General features: G+C 33.9%; 1 protein-coding gene across 1 annotated transcript; it reads left to right on the top strand.

The window, feature by feature from the left end:
* The first annotated feature begins 11,422 nt into the window (after positions 1 to 11,422).
* Positions 11,423 to 12,652, top strand: LOC115951569. Its single transcript, XM_031068746.1, has one exon. It carries the CDS (start codon positions 11,423 to 11,425, stop codon positions 12,650 to 12,652), a length of 1,230 nt encoding a protein of 409 aa, XP_030924606.1.
* The last annotated feature ends 9,708 nt before the right edge of the window (positions 12,653 to 22,360 follow it).

Here is a 22,360-nt window from a genome sequence, read left to right as displayed (position 1 = left end):
TAGTTCTGCTTGTTTCGAAACTACAACCTGGTCTTTGTTTCCATGGCTGATGCTTTCCAACAAACTAGATTCTGATCTGCAATGTTTCTTTAATCTCTGGTTAGAACTACCTACAAGTGACCAAAAACGTTGTTGGGGATCTCCACATGGTTTGGTTGTAACCTTGGGTCCTTATGAAGCCTACCTTGTGCACGTTAGGAAAGAAGAACAAATTGCTCTTCCACCACTAAACCCAATTCGAGCACTGGCTCAATTAGAAGAGTGGTTTCGCCTTGTACACAAATTCATTATTTTAAATGACCCTTCCGATGAGAAGTTGTTCCTTGTCTTTTTTTGGCCCCGTGAATCGCTTAGCTTTTGCTAGAGTGGCTTTCAATAGAGGAGGAGATGAAGCGGCTTTAAATAGAAGAGGACAAGGTCAGTGGGCTATTGTTACGGTTACCAATCCAGACAATTTGAAATTCAATGATGTTGCATGTTTTGAAGATAAAATATATGCACTTTGTGGCTACGGCCAGCTGTTGCGCCTTGAACTTGATGCTCCTCTGGCAGCTAAGGCAGAAGTTATTAATCGCCAACCACGCAAGGAAGAAATAGGCACGCCCCAAAAACTGTATTTGATGAAGTCACAAAAAAACCTTATCGCAGTTTTTCGTTACACATTTCACAATCCTAAGAAGATGAGGCAGGAGACTGAACGTTTTTTGGTCTGCAATTTCAACTTTAGTGAATCGAAGTGGAAGGTGACAGACTTGAAAGATTGTACTGCTTTTGTTGGTGACGGAAATTCCTGGTGCATTCCTACAAGCACTATCCCTAGCAGAAATAATTGCATCTACTTCACAGATGACAATTGGGAGTTGCAAATGTACCCAGGAGTAGCATATGGAGGCCGGGATGTGGGAGTGTTTAATATAGCACAGAAAGTTACCCAACAACTTCCATTTGGTAAGGACAACCCTCGTTTTTATTCTCGACCAATTTGGGTTACACCTAGCTACTACGTGTTTAGATGAGCTTTTGTCTGTTAGTTTATTAGTTTGTCTGCTTATCTACAAATATTCAAGCCTTCTTTTCTTCTAGGTACCATTGTACTTTGATTTCTCTAATACCATTGGTTTAATTGAAGTCCACAACTTTTTATGGTGGCCAAATATAATTGTGCATTCTGGTTTGTAAGCAAGACACAATCTTAAACTAATTTTTAGAATGTTAATGGTTGTGATGCTGTGAATTTAAGCTACTATGACTCTATTTATCTTATGTACTGGATTTGAAAAAAAAAAAAATCTGTAAATGCAGTTTAGATGATAGGTCAGTAAATTGTTCAGAGAGAACCATAAAACTGGGTAAATTAGTACAGGATGCTAATTGCTAACAAGCTGTTGGATTGATTTGCTTTCTTGCTTGAACATGAAACTCTGGACTAAAGCAGATACAATTTGCTCTTCCTTTTAACAAAAACCAGCCCTCCTCCTAACATCTTCTATAATGGCTTGACAATGCCTTCTATCTTGTAGGTGCCACCATGAATCCTAGTCTTTCTTTGCAGCCATATACGGTAGATTGTAGCAGCCCAAGTAATCTTAAATAGATTCATTTGGAACCTTCTTCCTTCAATCTCCTAGTGAAAGAACACAATTTCAAAACTTGTTGCCATAATGCCCTAGTGAAAACACTTAAAAGCAGATGGTTTCAAGTCTTAATTTGGCTTCTGCAGAAAACACACTTGTCTCCCTCTTATCCCCAGTTAGCAATTCTGTATAGAGCAATATACTATATGTGAATGCTAGGAATATCATCTGGCAACCAAAACATTTTGCACCATTCATCCTTGGGTTTTCTGTTACAAATCTCATTCCATGTTGAACTACAGGTGTACTGACCTGTCTCAGGATGAATCCAATTCATAACACTTCCCTCCCCAGATTTACTTGATGTTGTGAATGTTGTTGTTTCAGTTTACTGCAAATCTGTTTGTCTTGTGTTCTTGGATACATATAAAGAGATAAATCAGAATATTATTTAACTGAATCAAAAGAACAAAAAATCTTTCCTCCAAGCAGAAATAACAGCAGAAGGATGACAAGTGAAGGAAAACGCAAAAGCTGTAAATTTTACTGCCCATTTACAACGACAGTGAGCTATTAGAAATTACAACTTATGAAAGACCTTGCTAACTCCTTTGCATCTGCTGCCATGACTGCAATTTCTCAGGATATGGTATCCCTAATAGCATAGATTGCATCACTGAAAATCCTTGTGTTTCTTTGCAGCCATATTTGGTGGATTGTAGCAGCCCAGGGAATCTTACCCAGGTTTATTTGAAACCTCCTTCCCTTGATCTCCTAGTGAAAGAACTCAATTTTGAAACTTGTTGCCATAATCCAAGTGAAAAAATAACTCAAAAACAGATGGTTTCCCTCTTAATTTGGCTTCTGCAGAAAACACACTAGTCTCCCTGATATCCCCATTTAGCACCTCTGTATCTAGTGGAGAGTCTATCATTAACAGACACCATACCATTTTGCACCTTTCATCCAAAGTGTACAAATCTTATTCCAAGTTGAACCACAAGTGCACTGATCTGTCTTAGAAGGAATCCAATTCATAACACCATCTTCCCCAAGTTTACCTGATATTGTGAATTTTGTTGTTTAAGTTACTGTGAATGTACTTATCTTGTGTTTTGGATTTGAATTACGAAATATAAGGTTAGATGAAACTGGTAACAAGGTTGCCCCCACATGTGAGTAAATTAGAAACTGTCAAGTGACAGATTGTGGTTAGGCTGTAACTATTTGTAGTTAGCCCACGTCTTATACAAGTTAAATCCATGTCCATAAATAGTAGACCCTCTGTGTGTGTAAGTCAGACTAATTGTAATAGGATCTAAGTCAGACTAATTGTAATAGGATCTATGTTAGACATTACTCTGTTAGTCTTTTTTCTATTACTTTTTTGTCCTTCTCTTCATACTTGATATTGTGAATTTTGTTGTTTCAGACTTTCAGTTACTGTGAATCTATTTTTCTTGTGATCTGGGTTTGAATTACAAAATGTGAAAACCAAGTTTAGATGAAAGTGGCAACAAGGTTACCCCCACAAAGTGAGTAAACTAGTTGATTACTTGTTTTATATAAATAAACCAGAGTATTATTTAACATAATCGAAAGAACAGTAAAATTCTTTTTGCCAAGAAGGAATTACAGCAGGATGAAGACAAGCTGAGGAAAACACAAAAGCTATACATTTTACAGCCCATTTGCAAAGACAGTATGACACTGTATCCATCTCAGCATTGATTGCATCAATGCAACTTTTCCAAATCTCCCTCCAGTTAGAATGCTTTGAAGTTTCTCTTCCTTACTATTTGCTTCTTGTCTAAGTTGCCTCAACCCCATGTTAATTGCCAACAAGCTTTAGATAGTGCCTGCTAGCTCAACTGGCATTCCATAGTGAAGGCACTAGACTGCATATTTGATCTTGCTAGCTAGGTTGTGTTAGTTGTTAGAGAGATACTCCTTGTGGAGCTTCCTTGAGTGGTATGTGCTCAATATACTATGTTATACTAACCACTCATTCTTCTCATCATTATTCACTATGAGATTTTACTTACACATATAACCCAACATTAGTTACCTTAAATTAGGGGGTGGAAAGCTGGGGATGAATTTTTTATCTATAAAAAAATAATAAAAATAAAAATAAAAAGAAACCAAAATTTTCAAAAGAAAGAATTTGTAATGGTTTTTTGGCAGATTATATTATTAATGAATTATACTTTCCAAATTGGTTGCTAATCCATTTCATTTAGTGTTCCAGGAGCACAATAAATGCATGTTCCTGAAGTACTAACTAAATAATTACACTAAAAGTAATACAGACTAGTGAACTAAATTAGCTACAAGAAAGTGAGTGAAAATTATAGAACACTTTAAGAGTAAAAATGCATACTCTATCATTTTACATGAATAGTGGACCCCATTATGAATTTAATTAGTGAGATTCACTACTATGTAAGATAAACATAAAAAAAATTGGACAAAACTGAACCCAAAATTTTTTATCCATAGTAAAAACGTGTGACCAATTTGGTTCTCACTAGTGTTATAATTGGAAATGTTTTGCTCAAGTCACAACGTTCATTTAATTTCCAAAATTAACAGGTATTTTCTTTGGACACACATTTGAGGATGATCAGGTCAATTGAACTTTTTCTTTTCTTTTCTTTTATCAAATGATAGGAAAATTTTGAATCATTTTTGAAGGAAAATGAAAGGGAAAAGGCCAAATTAAAAACAAAAATTTTTGTTGAGTGGTGAGATGATAATTATTAGAAGAAATACTTTTTAATTTCATCCTTGTATTATGCTGGTACTTTCAATTTGGTTATCACAATTTCTAAGCATTCAATTTAATTCTTGTATTTTTTTAACTTGCAATCAATCTAGTCTATACTGTTTTATTTACAAAAAATACCTACATGATAAATAATGTGAATTATTGTCTAGCATTTTATTAATAGATTAATTGATGTTGGTGAAGTGTCTAATTTTATATGCCTAATAAGCTATCTAACAAAACGAGACCCAAGCTATACCCACATGTGACTAACTGACCCAAGCATGCATCTGACCCATTATGCTCAAATAAAGTGCCCAAACTAAAGGCGAAACCCTCATAACTAAATCTAACCAAGCCGAAGTAAAATCACAGCCCATTCGGCTTCAATAGAAATAACATCTTTCATACTCTATCAATGATTTTTGAGCTTCAAAAGTTTTAAAAAGAAAAATAAGGATAGGAAAATGCCTAAAATATTTACAAATTGATATCTTCGTTCACACGGAAGATACCATGTTGTATTCCTTGCCATGTCAAATATTTTATGTGAGAAATTCAAAACAACAGAAGAAATGAGTCATGTCATTGTTGCTCTAGTTATATATTAAAAAAAAAACAAAAAATAAAAGAAAGTTATATATATATATATATATATATATATATTTATATATATATATTCAATAGTTACAATGAGAAGGAGGATTTGAATCCTTGACGGTGGTAAAGTCACATTGGGACCGAAGGGTGCCTAGGGCCCCCCAAAATTTTTGGAAAAAATTTAGTAGATATATAATCTTTTTTTACTTATCCTAGCTAATTTGAAAATTTTCAAGGAAAGCTTATCATTTTGGGGTCCGGCTCTCCTCCCATTTTAAACTCTCATGTTTTCTCCTGTTTTAATATAGATGAAAGACACTTGGCAGACCAACAATCCAAAGGCTAAAAAAACCCCACGTCATTCTCTCTCAATTTTGTCTCTCTTTCTCTCTCACTTACTTAGAAGTTTTCACGGCCCAAGCAAACCCACTAGGCACTATTATACATACACCCAACACCATTGGCAAAGGATGGCAAGGGGTTGTTGAAAATAATGCCGGAGACTCCATCTGAGATGCGTGGCCAGCACATCAAGATCACTGTTGCAAATACTTAGAAGCTCAACAAATTTTCTTTGATTTTATATTCCTAATTTCCAACGTCTATGTCTCTCCCTCTTGCTACTGATTTCATCACTACTGCATGATTACTCTTCTCTCTTTTTGTTTCTAGCACTTCATTTTGTGATATATTTGATGGATGGGTGATTGATTATGGGTAATGGTATGTGGCTTAAATTTCTTTGATTTTACTGTTATGGATTTTGCAAGGTTATTCTTGGGGTTTCTTTTTGAGGGAGACAGAGAGACATTTTTGAGAGAGTTCTTGCTTTACCTCTTCTAGGTTCTTTGAATTTGTCCAAAAAATTTTGTTTCCATTTGGGTGTTGCCTTCTTCTCTAGTGAGATCTAGTCTTAGTTCTAATACCCGGTTGACAATGATGATATTGGAGAGAGATTGGAGCAAGGAAAGGGAAAGAAGGACAAATTATAAAGAAGAAAAAATTGTATTTAACGTGTTGGGTGTATGAGTATGACGATGGGTTTGCTTGGTCTGTAATTGAGATAGAATGAGAGAGAGAGAGAGAATGGCATGGGTTTTTTAGCCTTTAGATTGTTGGTCTGCCAGGTGTCTTTCATCTATATTAAAACTGGAGAAAACATGAGAGTTTGAAATGGGAGGGGAGCCAAACCCATCATTTTGGCCCTCCTTCCTAAATAGGATTTAAAAAATGCTAAAGATACAAATTATTTTATAATTTTTTTACAAAATGCTAATTATTAGTAAGAAAAAATACAATAATTAAATATTTTTATTATCTTAAGATGAATATAGAGTTATTTTAACAAATATCTCACCAAATAATAAAGGGGAAAAAATTCTAATTTTCACTCTAATACTTCTAGGACTTACTTGTACCATAACAACAAAAAGATTGAAGATTGGAAGCTTTGATTCGCCGCACCATCACATAGTTGCAAATATTTTGCTCATCACATGACTGGACACCTGTGACTCTCTCTCTCTCTCTCTCTCTCTCTCTCTCTCTCTCTCTCTCCATTCACCTTCTTCTTTTTATATTTGTTCTGTTTTTCACTTTTTCTTTCCTCTAGACTCCAGTTTCTGTCATTTACAATGTAACATAGCTTTTGTGTGAATAGTAAATGCAGACAGTAGACTAGATAACCACATTAATGAGAGCATTCACAACCGGAAATGTCATCCTCTTCTATTTTACTATCTCAAAAAGCTATTTTATCAATTATATCATACCATTTTACAACATGCTAAGAGCATCTACATCAGTGGGTGCAAAGTCTTGCAAAATGAAAAAAAAAACCTTCATTTTACACATTTTGACCAAAAAAAAAAAAAAAAACACCCACATCAGTGAGTGTAAAAATGTACATAAATGCAATAACTGTGCATATATGCACAGTTACTGTAGCACTTATATTTAATATTTTAGTTATTCTTTCTCTCTCCTTGTCTCTGGTTACTCTCACTCTCACCTAACTCTCCGTTTTTCTCATTTAATCAACATCAAAGATCAAACCACTACCGACCTTAACTAAACCTCCAATCCGACCTTCCAAGTAAACCACAAACCACCCTTAACTAAATCTCTCTCTCTCTCTCTCTCTCTCTCTCTCTCTCTCTCTCTCTCTCTCTCTCTGTGTTTTATGGTTTGTGAAACAAAAGGTAAAGCTCATAGCAATGGAGGAAGAAGCCATTTTGAAATCGGTGGCGGTGACAGCGATTCTTCATGCTCCCACTTTGATCCTCCGCCTCCCACCTCCTCCTACCTTCAACAGCTTCATGATCCGACGCTTCATTTGCGCCGCCATTTCCTTCGTTTTCTCTCTCCTCATGGGTTTCTGATCTTGGGTTGGTTTTCTGATCTTGAATGGTTTTTTGATATTGGGTTGGTGGTTGGGTCTAAGAGAGAGATCGGGGTAGTGATGACGATGGTGGTTGGGTCTGAGAGAGAGATGCAGTGAAGAAAATAATTAAAAAAAAAATAGTAAAAGAATGAATATTTTATTGAATAAATGTGTAAAATAGATAGACTGATGTGGGTGTTTTGTAAAATTGAACGTGTAAAATAGAAAAAGTAGTTTTTTGTGTGCAAAATAGATGGAATATCTACATCCACTGATGTGGATGCTCTAGCATCCCAACTTTTATTTTCCTATTCTATACATTAAAATAATATATCTACACAATAAAATATATTTCGCAAAATAATATATCTCCTTTCTCTAATTTCTGTCTCACTTCCTCCCCTGTCTCTCACCACCGTGAAAAAACCCAATACCCCACACAACCACCATCCAAACCCCACCATCCCACCACTACTACACCCACAGAAAAAACCTGCAAAAAAAGCACTAAACACACAATTCAGATCAAACCGAGCAAACCACATCCACAAGAAAACCCATAACTTAGATCACCAAATCCACCACCAACAACAACCACAACCACAAGAAACAGCCACCACAAAGGAAAAAAAAAACAAAATTTAAGCCTCCAAAAACCACCAATAGCAGCCACATCCACAAGAAACAACCACCACATAATCACCAAAAAAAATCCCTAGACCCTACTACCTCCTCATCTTCTTCGACGCCACCTAGCTCCACGACAAGTCAGAGCTCCAACTCAAAACCCTCCACTCCAAATTCTCTCTCCTTGCCCAATCCTTCATCGCCAACAACCTTAACCCTAACCCTAGCAACCCCAACCTCTTCTTCTACGACATTGAATTCAAAGAGTCTCAGCAGAGCTTCACTCTCTTCGGCGTCAATGCCCTCCTTCACATCCACCTCGTCGCTCCGCACCAGTCCCTGAAGCAATCGGAGCAGATGGACCAGGGCGATTTCTCGCAACTTACCGAGTTGATGGCCGATTTCATCCAGGTCAAGACCAAGCTCGTCGTCAGTCCAATTCACCGGCCTCCGTTCCTTTCCACCAAGCAATTGGGCTTCATCGTGGTCACCACCCTGGTTTGGGTCCCCTTTGAGATCAAGAAGATCATGAAAGGCGAGAACTTGCTTCACGATCCGAAACTCTAGCTCACCAACTCGAGACCCAAAAAAAATGCTATTATCATTTTTTTTTTTGTTGCTGAAATACTATCTATCATTGATTATTAAAATTATATGCACGATACTATTTTAAATTTTATATATAGTATGGAGTATGGATGTAATTAATTTGACAGTGCCTAATGTTTCTCTTTGTTTCTTGATTGTATCAAGAATCATTAAAAAAAATGGATGTAATTTATATATGCATTGTCTAATTTTATGAGTGGCTCTCCCAATGATGAATTCCTAACTCCACCACTGATCCTTGATGTTTACATTGGAAATACCATGCAGTATAATTGTATAAGTTGAATTACAAGACTCCTGATAATAAAGAGAGCTCTTATATCTTTGTAAAATAAAATAGAGACAAAGAAATATGAAGAATAAATCGATACCACATATAATATGGAAGCATTACATCTACTTTTCCAAACCTCTTGTTATGCTATATCATCAATCATATTTTCAAGAATTTTTTTTTTTTTCTTGTCAAAATCATTCTCTATTGCCTTATTCAATTCTCTCCATGTCCTCTTATATTTTTCCCTTACATTTTGTTTAACCTTCCACTTCTCACTTTCACTTCTTATTACTCCATTTGTACCACTCCAACCTTCTCATATTTTGCCTTAAAAAAAAAAAAAAAGGTTTTCTCTCTATTTTTTTTTTCCTTTTTCTTTTTCACTTTTGGTGGATTTTTTAAAATTACATTTACTATTTTTTCACTTATGATTATTTTTTTTTTGTTATTGTTCTCAAAATTGTGGCATCAAATTTGCATATGTTATGATATAGTGTTATCAAAATATTATAAATTTTATTACCTTAATCGATTCTGTTTGCTGTATTGGACAGATCTTTGTTGGTGTATGCTTTTTGTGATTAACAGATAATTGTACCATTAAATTTTTTGGAACCCCGTGCATCACTCTATTTTACGCTAAGAATTTATAATACTTAATTCTTAAAGTAGTCATCCACACGGTAAATATATCCAATGATATCTCAAACTAACTATTAGAGCATTCGCATCAGATGTTCTATAAATATGCCATTTTGACATATCAAAAAACTTACTTTATTATTTTAACATACCATTTTACAATTCATAGTTCATCACATCTTCTATTTTTCAATTCTATACATTAAAATAATATTTTAAAATATTTTAAAAAATACAAAATAAAAACCCACCATCATACACAAACAGAAGCACAGAACTGTAACAAACCCACAACCACCACCCGCAGGTACAACCCGCCACCACCACCCAACACTACTTCAAAAAAAAATCCCCAGAATTAACACAAAACTCTAAAAAAATGAAAAATGAAGAGATGAATCAACTCCATTTATACAACTCAAATCACATGGAATCAACCCAACTCCACCACCACCCACAATCACATGGAATCCACAATTGAAAAAAAAAAAAACCAAAACAAAACAAAAAAACAACAACAACCTAAACTTACATGCGATCTTCACCAGTCGACCTTATTGGTGAGGCCGAACTCCACGACGACGGTCAATCTCAATGGCAACGGCCGATGGACCACGTTACTTGTCCACCATTCTAATAAAAAACTATCACCTATTTAAAATTGTTGAGTCAGTATTTAGTTTTTATTTAAAACTCCACAATTTTAAACAAGTGTGAATCTTTTACTGGAATGGTGGACCACATCATTTGTCCACTATGAGGATTGTATAATTTCTCAGATTTTGGAGAAGAAAGAAAAAGAAAAAAAAAAAAGAAGAGAGAGTGAAAGATGATGAAGGGAGCGGCGAAGAAAGAAAGAAGAAAAAAGAAAGAGAGAGAAGAAAGAAAACCATAAAGGGAGAGAGAGAGAAGAAAGAAAATCTAAAGGAAGAGAGAGAAAATGAATAAAAAAAATTTTAGCATTTTTGTGAACAGTACTGTTTATGTGTGCCAATTATTATAGAATACTTCATGGGAGGGGTTTATAGCATTTAGGGTTTTTTGGTGTTTGAGTGTGTTTTTCTTTTTCTTGGCTTCAATTGTCAAAAGGTTACATTTTAATTTACAGATGAAAGCTGTACTTATACCATCCCAAACTCATCTCTTTCTGACAGTTTTAGTACCTGTTGCTGTTAGCCTCCACACTCGTAACAGAAGACCTGCCTCCAGCTCTGTCTGAATTTCTTGTCAAAACACGACGTTGACTCAAAATATATCGGCGTTTGGAGCTTGATTGCTTTCAATTTTCATCAGTCTATGGAGTAACTCATCCAATTCCCATCATGAAGTTTATCGGTGCTTTATATTCGGTTCATTGTAGTCGTAAGGCCATCACTGACACCCACCGTAGCGAAATTCATTCTAGCCTCTTAATTAGTGGTTCTTTCATTTCGATGTTCTCTTCATTTCTGGACCCATATACCAAAGAGGAGCGTTTCTATATGTATTGGGGAGCTTACTACTCTTTCCTCCTACTAATGATTGGATGTTTGTCAATCAAAAAATTTTGTAGGGAAAGATATCTAACTATTCGTAATTTAAAACATTACAGTTTTAGCTCCATCACTAGTCTCAGTCGCGGTTTTGTGATTTCTTCAGGATTCGCCTCTTTTCTTTTCCTAATTTTGTTGGTCTTCATAGTTCTGGCCTCACGCATTTCCTTGGCTGTGAGCTCCATTGTGATGTTGATAAATGGGCCTGTCTTTGTATTAGTTCTTTGTATAGAAAGATATCTAGGTTATCTTACTTCACGAGGTTGTTATATTATCACCATCACCGTCACTCTCGGTCCCCATTATGGGATTTCTTTAAGTTTCAGCAGGATTCTTTATCTAATTGTTAAGTCGATCCAAGGAGTTCTGACGGATCCCTTCCATCCGCTTGCCTCAGTCATAGCGTCAATGATTTTTATTTTACTTACTGATTTAGCATTTGAAATGATCAGAAGACATGCAGAATGTTTTCGGTTGAAAATTGGGTTAGGCTCCAATGCCCAGTCCGAACTCCCCCCAGAAGTCGTTCGTGAGATTGTAAATCGACTACATACTTTCCAAGATTTTATAGCGGCTGCAGGGGTTTCCCGAACATGGCGCTCTGTTTGTTTGAGCATCAGTAGAAGGCCTCAGCTTCCTTGCCTGATGCTTTCCGAAACACCTTCCACAGACATGCGACATTTCTTCAGTCTCTGCGACAACAATCGTTATCAATTACAATTATCTGAAGTCCAAGGAAAACGCTGTTGGGGATCTCCACATGGTTGGGTTGTAACCTTGGGTCCTGATTATGAAACCCACCTTCTGCACCTTGTAAAAAGAGTACAAATTCCTCTTCCGCCACTAAACACAATTCGAACTCTGGCTGCTACAGAAGAGTGGTTTTGCCTTGTACACAAATTCATTCTTTTAAATGACTCTTCCCAGGACTCATCGTTACTTGTCATTGCAATTTTCGGCCCTGTGAATCGCTTAGCTTTTGCTAGGGTGGCTTTCGACAGAGGAGGAGAAGAAGTGGCTTTGAATAGAAGGGGACAGGGTCAGTGGGCTATTGTTACCAATCCAGACATTTTGAAATTCAATGATGTTGCATGCTTTAATGATCAATTGTATGGACTTTGTGACAACGGCAAACTGGTGTGCCTTGAGCTTGATGCTCCTCTGGCAGCTGAGATACAAGTTATTGCTCCCCAACCAAGCGAAGAAGAAGTAGGCATGCCCCAAAAACTGTATTTGATGAATTCATCAGAAAATCTTTTCGTTGTTTTTCATTACGGATTTCTTATTCCTTCGAAGATGAGGCACGAGACTATATGCTTTTTGGTCTACAAGTTCAACTTTGGTGCATTGGCTTGGGAGGAAGTGACAGACTTGGAAGATCTTGCTGTTTTTGTTGGTGATGGCAATTCCTGGTGCATTCATACAAGCGCTATCCTTCGCAGAAGTAATTGCATCTACTTCACAGATGACAATTGGGAGTGGCAAAGGTACCCAGGAGTGGCATATGGAGGCCGTGATGTTGGAGTTTTTAGCATGGCACAGAGGGTAATCCAACGCCTTCCATTTGGTAAGGACAGCCCTCGTTCTTATTCTCGACCAATTTGGGTTACACCTACGCTGCGTTTGGATGAGCTTTAGTTTATTAGTTTATCTACTTATGTACAACTTTTCAAACCTTCTTTTCTTCTAGGTGCCTTTGTACTTTGATTTCTCTAATACCATTGGCTTAATTGAAGAGTCCCCGACTTCTATGGTGGCCAAATACAGTTGGGCATTCTGGTTTGTAAGCAAGACAGTCTTAAACTAATTTCTAGAATGTTTATGGTTGTGATACTGTGAATTTAAGCAACTGTGACTATTTATCTTATGTTTTGGATTGAAACAAAATCTGAAAATGCAGTTTAGATGATATTGATCAGCAAATTATTCAAAGAGAACCGTTAAAAGAGTAGCAAATTAGTGTAGCTTGCTAATTGCCAACAAGCTGTTGGATTGATTTGCTTTCTTGCTTGAACATGAAACTCTGGTCTAAAGCAGATGTAACTTGCTCTTCTTTTTAACAAAAACCAACCATCCTTCTAACATCTTCTCTAATGGCTAGAAAATGCCTTCTATCTTGATAGTGCCACCACGAATCCTTGTCATTCTTTGCAGTCATATATGGTAGATTGTAGCAGCCCAAGCAATCTTACATAGATTCATTTGGAATCTTCTTCCCTTAATCTCCTAGTGAAAGAACACAATTTGAAAACTTGTTGCCATTATGTCCTACTGAAAACACTTAAAAAGTATATGGTTTCTACTCTTAATTTGGCTTCTGCAGAAAACACACGTATCCCTCTTATCCCTAGCTAGCAACTCTGTATAGAGTGGATAGTCTATCATTAACAGGCAACATACTAATAAATGAATGCTAGGAATATCATCAGGCAACCAAACCATTTTGTTACCAAAACTGACAACTTTTTTTGTTTTTGTTTCGTATATAATATATAAAGAGAGATAGACTTAAAAGACCAGTTTCTGATTTGAATTAACTGACTACTTGGGTTTCTTTTTTGGATACATTTAAATAGATAAATCAGAATATTATTTAACTGAATCAGAAGAACAAAAAATCTTTCCTCCAAGCAAAAATAACAGCAGAAGGAAGATGAGTTAATAAAAAAAAGGCTGTAAATTTTACAGCCCATTTACAACGACAGTGAGCTATTAGAAATTACAACTTACAAAAGACCTTGCTAAGTTGCTAACTCCTTTGCATCCGCCTCCAGGACTGCAATTTCTCAATGCAAAATTTTTAAATCTCCCTCCACTTGAATGCTTTGAAGTTTCTCTTCCTTAGCTATTTGCCTATTTCCTCAACCACCGTGACTACTTGTTTTTAGTCCATATAATAAATAAATTAGTGAACCATGTTAATTGCCTATAAGCTTTTGGATGGAGACTGCTGTAGCTTATCAGGCATTCCATTTATAGTGATGGTACCAGACCACAGGTTTGATCCCCCTAGGTTGTGTAAAAAAAAAAAAAAAGGAACTGTGTACAAAAAGAGAAAAGAAGAAGAAGAGTACATTCCACGCAACAATATATTTAAAATCTTAAATTATATGTATACGGAAATGCTAGAGTTACTATGGATATTTTTAGTTTTACAAAAAATTTGTAGAGAAAAAAAAAAAAAAAGAGTACTTTTAGCTTTGTAAATAAAGAAATTACTCCGTATAAGATAAAAAGAAACATTTAGATAATAATATATACAAATACGTAAATTTTCAAGTGGGTCATCCGTACATACAGTACACATAAACCGGAGGATATATATTTCACACTAAATATTCTGCTAATGTTCTAGCTTATAGGGGAAACTTAACTAGGAAGGTAATTGGAAATTGGCACCCAATGACATGTATCAACTTTCCACCCAATAGGACATTGCTTAGTTTCTTAATTCTTGGGGGTCTAATCAGACTTTTTTGGCGTACTCTGTTTCTTCAATATCTTTTTAATTCTTGAGGTTCAGTTGTCAAAATTACCATAACACGTTCAATTCCATCACGAGGGCTTTCAGTGCTTTAACATCATAAGTTTATTTTACTCTCTGTATATGTTTGAGAATTTGCTTATTTTTAGTAACTTATTTACATTAATATTTACAAATTGTCATCAGCTTTCGCCATTCATTGGCTGCATTGTTGGTTATTAAATATATATATAAAAAATAAATCTTTTGTAAATTTTCAAGATTTATAAAAGATGTCACCATCCTTTAATTTCTTGCTTATCATGCAATAAAAGTAATCACAATCAAACTAAATGGACGTTAATTTTTTGGTAAAACACTAATCATCTAGCCTCATGTGTAATGATGTCTCTTTGCCAGCCTTGATTCCTTAACCTTTATTGTAAGTGCTCCATGCATCAATTTGACATGAGTATTCATACATATCCTCGTTAAGGATTCTGAGGAATTTCCCGCTTCAAACTCTGCACTACTATTTCTTCTTGAGTTTTGCAATTTTCTCCTTGATCAAACTCTCTGCTTCGTCTACAATATTCACACAATTGAACAACGATAAACAAAAAGAATGCGAATGTGTAAGAATAAAGTAAATTAAAATTGTGGCTAATGAAAGAAAATTGAAGCTCGCAAATTGTACAAAAATGGCGGAAATAACAACAAAACAATGTAAGAGAGGGTGAGAGAGAAGTTTCTGTAAAAATACTTCTGTGTATTCAATATGACAAGCTTAACTATACATTAACCCACATCTCATATATATAGCATAATTACTCTACGCCTAACAACCATATTCCACATTATGCTCCGTGAAACTAGGAGTGACAGTTGGAAGGCAGTTGTGGCTCAACTGCTCACTGAGATGCTATAGCTGGAGAAACAGTCCCTTTGAAGAAACAGAGTCATCTTGGAACGATTATTGATGAAGAAGACACAGCACCAAAACGACCTCGTTTCTCATTAAACCAAGTGACACCGTTTTGTCTCAGTTTCTCATTAAACCAAGTGACACCGTTTTATCTAAGTGAAACGGTATCGTATCAATAACTAGCCGTTATGTTCTTCTTCCTCAATTTTCAAAGTCTGTTTCCTCCGGTTGTTAGTGCTTGCTTTCACAGCTAAATTAGAACTTTTCTTCCTTGGAATTGTGTTCACATAGCTTCTCAAGAATTCTATATCTTGATGGATTTGAACTAGTTATTATTACTCAATATTATCATGGCCAAATCCTTTTGAGCAAGCTTTCAATATTTTTATGGTAAAGATAACAAAATCCAATTTAAAGTTATATTAAAAGTGAAGTAAAAGTTTCAAAATCTATTATTTGATTTTAATCATCCAAATTTAAATTCACATGTCTAAATCCTGCTATAATGCACCAAATAGTTAAATTGAAGTCTTTAAGATTGTAGTTAATCTATTGGTTGTTTGTTTTTACCAATATTGGCTCCCCAATTTTAGTTCCTTAACTTGTAGAGTAACTTACTTGAATAAAGGCAGTAGCAGACATTGGCTATGCATTCTCCAGTAATTGCATGCTTCAAATTGACGCAAGTAAATAGACACCGCATAACTTGAACTCTATAACTGCTCTGGCATTCCTGCCCCAGTAATGTTTTGCTGGTCAATATGTAGTATCCTGGATAGTATTCTACAATTGTACCACATTTAAAGACAAGATAAAGAAAGAGAGTGATCGGTAAATACGTGTGCTTCCCTTGCATTACGGCATAAATAGGATAAAGTTTTCATTCTATAGCTTAAAATTAAAACACTGGTTCCTGGGAGTTGTGTTTGACAAAATGAAAAATAAAAATCTTATTCTCCCACATAATAGGCAATGCAGATCTTGATGAGTTTGTTTTTATAACAACAACAATAAAATCAAAATTAAATACGGTAAGGATGTCATGGTCCTTTGTGTAGGGATTTGTTCTTTTTGAGCGATTTTTCAATTCGGATAAATTATTATTTTGGTCCCTAAACTTTACCAAAAGTTTGATTTTTTATCCATAAACTTTAAGAAATTCATTTTTTTGTCCCTAAACTATTAAAAAATTTATATTTCGTCTCTAAACTATTGGAAATTCTTCATTTATGTCCTTAAAGTTTACCAAATGTTTGTTTTTCATCCCTAAACTATTGAAAAAAGTTCTTATTTTATCCCTATTTTTGTCTCTTAACTATTGAAAAAATTCTTTACAAAGTTGAGGGATGAAAAAAGAACCTTTTAAAGTTTAGGGATGAAAAACAAACTTTTAGCAAAGTTTAGGGATCAAAATAGTATTTTACCATTTTGAATTTTAAGCTGGCGAAGAATAATCCTTGGAGAAAGATCTAAAGATGCTTTGATAGTGTGGACTCAGATTCTCTCTTAATAATTGGGGCTCAACACATTGTATTTTTCACTTTCTAAATGGGAGCTAGTAAAGTAGAGATATAGTTTAAATTTAAGACCACTTAATTACTTTAATACCATTATAAATTATTAATTGTGATGTAGAATATAATAGGCCTTCCAGGAGCCATAAGAGCGTTGAAAATCACCGTTCAAGATCAAGAGGGATGTCGGTAGACCTCATCAGGGCAATGGTGTCGGAATTGCACGAAATTTGGGAGGGCTAAAGGGAAATAGTCTTTTGTTCAAGACTTGAAGCCTTGAGGGTCGCCCTAATTTAAGCAAATTCCTCCATTAAGGCCTCAGAAAGAAGGATTTTTCCATTTTTAGTAATATTTGTTTTCTTCAATAACTTTTAGTTTACAAAATTAGAATAAAGTCTCATCTGTTTTGGGATGTTTCTTAGAGACATTAGTTTCAATTTTCACAATTATCTCAATTTTGATAGTTTTGGTAAATTTACTATTTTGCCACCTAATTGTGATTAGTGTGACCACCTAATTATGTGATTAGTGCGAATTAAGGTTTTCTATGCGTTTTCCTAAGCACCCTAGGTTTTCTTTTACTATTTAAACGCATTGCAACCTCTAAGGCAATTTAATTCTCATATTAATATAAATTTAGACTTTTTCTATTGTCTCTCTCTAATGGATTCAAGAATTCTATCACCTTGTAGATTCAAGGAACCCCTCGTAAATTCAAGATTTTCGTTTTGAAGCTAACATATTTAGTTTTGTTTACATTTAGAAGATGTGTTTGTTTTCTTGTAACTTCCACAACATCAAACTGATTCAAAAACTTAATTACTTTTTGTAAAAAAGCATTCAATCCTTGAGATCACCAAAGTTTATTGGAAAAGTTGTAAACAAACAAAAAATTTCAATTTGGAAGCAATGAAATTAAATAACCAAAAATGTCTATGGAGACCCTTTGGAAAGGTTGTAGAAAATCCCTTTTATTCGAATTTAAGGATGTTTCTAACAAATTTAGTCCTCCAACTGAAAAACAAGCTGGTAATAAGGGAGTTTGTTGGTGATACTCAGCCAATAATGTTGAGAATGAACAAACCTTCTTTCTGTATACATGTTCTCAACTTTGACATCAACTATCTCTGAACATATTCCAATTATTATTGACTCGGTAGCTTAGTGCATTAGCATATGAGAATGTAAAAATATATCTATTTAACCATACCATTCTACAACTCACCCAACGTCTCATATCTTATTTTTCACATCACAACCAACCCTGTTGATTTATTTATTTATTTCTCTCTCTCTCTCTCTCTCTCTCTCTCTCTCTCTCTCAGTTGGAACAAACCTGCTACATCATAGACCCAACCACACCCACACTTAGCAAACCCACCACCGCAATACCATCCACCACCACCAACATCCTCAATTGCAACAATTCAAAGCCAATACAATGCCAATTCAACCCAATATGTTGCGAACAAAAACCCCCCCACCACCACTGGGAACAAAGAAAATGAATTCAAAGCTTATGAGTTTTAATATAAACTAGCTGTAGACCCACGCAATGCGTGGGAATATAAATATTATACAATAAGGTGTAATATATAAAAAGTGACCATTACTTCAAGTATTGTCTATTAAAAAAAAAAAAAAAGATTTCTACAAGTATTTTTTTATCTTTTTATCTCTACAAATATATCATTTTATTATTATTATTTTTACGTTTGATTAATATTTTTTTAAGGTGAACTATATTCTTCTAACTTCTATTGTAGTGTATTATATTTGCTTAATATTCAACTAAACTTTAGAAGTTTCAAATTTAATATTCAAATTTCTCATCTCTTAAAGAATAAGGAAATTATCATAATAATCAAAACTCATTACAAAATTACAATGTTATCTTAGCCAAAATTAAAATGAAACTAAAGGAATAAATAATAGGCTTTATAATAATTTATTACTCAAACAATTGGCATGCATATTCAAATGACTGTTTCTAAAAAAACTAAGTATTAACCCAAACTAAAATTCAACCAAAGATATAAAAGGAAAAGAAAAGACTTTCTGACGGGATATTAAAAAAAACAGAATACCAAAACACACACACACACACACACACACACACATATATATATATATATCAAACTTAATTAGAATTATAAGAAAGAACAAAAATTCATCGAAAGAAAGTTGAGAGATAGAGAGAGAGAGAGAGAGAGAGAGAGAGAGAGTACTCACAGTTTTGTATGGGAAAAATATGGATTGAATGGGAAAATGATATCAAATTTATACAAATAAAATAGGTAGAAGAAGAGTTAAAATATAAAAACAAAAAATAAATAAATAAAAAGAAAAAAGAAAAAAGGAAAGAAGTATAATGGTAAAATAGTGGGGAGATAAAGAGACAAAAAAGAAAGGAAAAAGTTGGAAAAAGTGCATCAGTTGATGCGTGAACTAATAGGGAGAAGAAGAGTTTTTTTTTTTTTTTTGAAAATAGGGAGAAGAAAAGTTTAAATAGAGAAAAAATATATATAAAAAAGAGGAAGGAAGTATAATGGAAAAGTAGTGGGGGGATAAAGAGGTAAAACAGAAAAGGAAAGGTTGGAAGAAGTGTAACAATAGGTGTAAACTAATAGGGAGAATAAGAGGTTTTTTTTTTTTTTTTTTGGAAATAGGGGGAAGAAAAGTTTAAATAGAGAAAAGAAAATATAAAAAATAAATGAATGACGTGGCTGCTGATGTGACTCAATAAAAGTTGAAACTTCTATTCTTTGTATAAGACCGAAGACCACGGTCGAGCAAGATTCAAAGCGCGATGGTGTGAGAATGTTGATTTAGACAAAAACTCTTGGTAGACACTCAGTTGATTGAGACCGTATTATGGAAATTCGGTTTTTTTTTTTTTTTTTTTTTTTCCAAGGACATATTTGTAGCCACCTCAAGCTCAAACTCTACTTATATTTAAATTGTATTTCAACCGAAATTATAAGAGAAGGAAGACAGCCATAGAAAATAGAGAAAAACAGAGAGAGAGAGAGAGAGAGAGAGAGCTATTCCTTATAGTGTACACACATAATATCCCATTGACACAATATATCATCGACGGAATATCACATCTGAAAAACTGTACACACATTGTCAAATATAAAATATGCTAGTTTTTATATAAAAGAAAAAAGAAAGGCAGGTAAGAAAGAAAGAAAGATTTTCAAAAAAATTGCTACATATAGTATTAAATTATTAATTATTGTATCGAACAATCTCTTGGAGAAGATTATCCTGATCTTACTGAACATTTAAGCTAATTTCTTCAAAGGATAGAAGTTAAAAATTCAGCATTGTTGGTGACTCAATGAGCACAAACGTAAGAACCACACAACAAGATTGCAAATTTAAAAAATTCCAATTCATACCCTAAGACCTAAGTAAACTTGCATGTGTTTCTAATAAATATTCGGACCAAGAGTCTTTTAGCTTAACTGTTAATACTTTTCGGTGTTTCTAAGACATTCAGAGTTCAAATCTTCTTTCCCTCATTGTAATTATCAACTTATCAAAAATAAATAAATATTCAGAAAACTATTAATGATGTAAAATGCCTAATATTAATATGACCTACTTCTAGCTTAAGAAATTTAAAGCTGAAAGTTATATTTAATGGCTAAATATAGATACAATAAGAAAATTTGAAGTTACATACCTTTGGGTCTTCCGTTAACAGGAAAGGAAAAGATAAAGAGGAAAACAAAGACACAAAAGAATTTAGTAATTTTAGGCATAATTAGCTTCTGTTGTGCTTAATGGAGTTGCAAAAAAAGGGTATATATAACATAACTTGCTTTATTATTTTTAGATTTTTTTATAGAGAGTTTAACCTATAGTGTCCACTCCTGATGATTGCTCTTTATCATCGGACCAAGATACTAATTGGTTTTTAGTGTAGGTAGAATCGAATCCCAGATCTTTTATTCGAAAATAAGAGACTTTAAGTTGAGTTAATTGAAAATCACATAACTTACTTTATTTTAGGTGTTGGAAATGTCAATGTTGTATATGAACTAGCCATTACCAGTTAGGATATTTCAAAGGTTACAAGTTAATTAATTATTGTATATTCCAAAGGTTTAATTAAATTTGAGCTTATAAGACAATTACGAAAAACACTTTGTCAAACTTATGAGCTACATAATTGACAATAAAAGACTGAAATGTTTTCTCTCTTTTGCTTTTAAATTTTAAATAAAAAAAATGATCTACATTAAATTGTCTTCTCCATAATGTGAATTCTATCGTAATTTTAAGCTAAACTTAAACAAAAATTTCCAAAGGAATTGGATTAAAATAGTGTAATGATAGCATGAAAATACGAATTGCATTTTCATTGCTACTTTTTTTTTGAACTTTTAAATCATTTAAGAAGTAGACATAAACTAAGGTGTAAGCCAAGATTAAAATATGATATTTATTGTTGAGCTTAGTAATGTGAGCTTGTAACCAAGTGAGGCATTAAAGTGGCTAAAAACATTCTTCTCAAAAAAAAAAAAAAAAAAAAAAAAAAAAAAAAAAAAAAAGTGGCTAAAAACATAGTGAAATTGGCTTGGTTGAAACTGCATGGTCTCCTGGTTTGGAGTTAATTTAGCATGCCCTTTGATCCTTGGGTTAATGGACCACAATTATGGACGAAAAGTATGACATTTATTTATTGAAAAAAGTTTCTTATTTTAATGATTAATAGTGCAAAAGATGTTGCCTGCCTACGATTGTTTACCATAAAATTTATCCCTTGGTGAAAGTTGATATACTAAAATGGGTAAGTTATGATTTTGGTCTCTAACGTTATTCTCACTTCATTTTTCTTAGAATTTTTCATGTTCTAAAATTGGAGAACAAAGTAATATTTTTGGGGGGTTGAATTTTTCTAATTCAATAAATGAATTTTTGGGCTTTTTTTTTTTTGTAAAATAATTTTGTTCAATTTGGGAAAAAGTTGCTTGAATTTGTTCATTTTCTTCTTTGTCCCAAATCCCAATGATATATTTTTAAAGAGAAAAAAAACTGCAAAATTTTCACTTTCGAATTCGGTTTGGTCACTGGCACCTGGTTGTCCATGTGGCAGTACGAGTGGCATAAAAAATAAATTTTTTTTTTTTTGGAGAAAGTTTCAAGGCGTCTGCTTCTGATGATAGCTCTTTATCATCAGACCAAGACACCAATTAGTTTTTGGTGTAAGCGGGGATTGAACCCTAGATCTCTTATACAACTATCAGAAACTTTACCATATCAATATTTTAATATCATTGTTAGTCATATCAATATTTTTCATCTACCACTTAATAACACGGACCGTTTTGACATAATATTAAAGGATTAGAGACTAAACTGACACATTTAAAATGTTATGGATGAAATTGACAATGTTGGAGACCAACATTATAATTTTTCCTTCTAAA

The sequence above is a fragment of the Quercus lobata genome, chromosome 7, assembly GCF_001633185.2.
Source record: "Quercus lobata isolate SW786 chromosome 7, ValleyOak3.0 Primary Assembly, whole genome shotgun sequence".
Lineage (NCBI taxonomy): Eukaryota > Viridiplantae > Streptophyta > Magnoliopsida > Fagales > Fagaceae > Quercus > Quercus lobata.
This window is presented reverse-complemented; position numbering and strand designations above follow the sequence as displayed.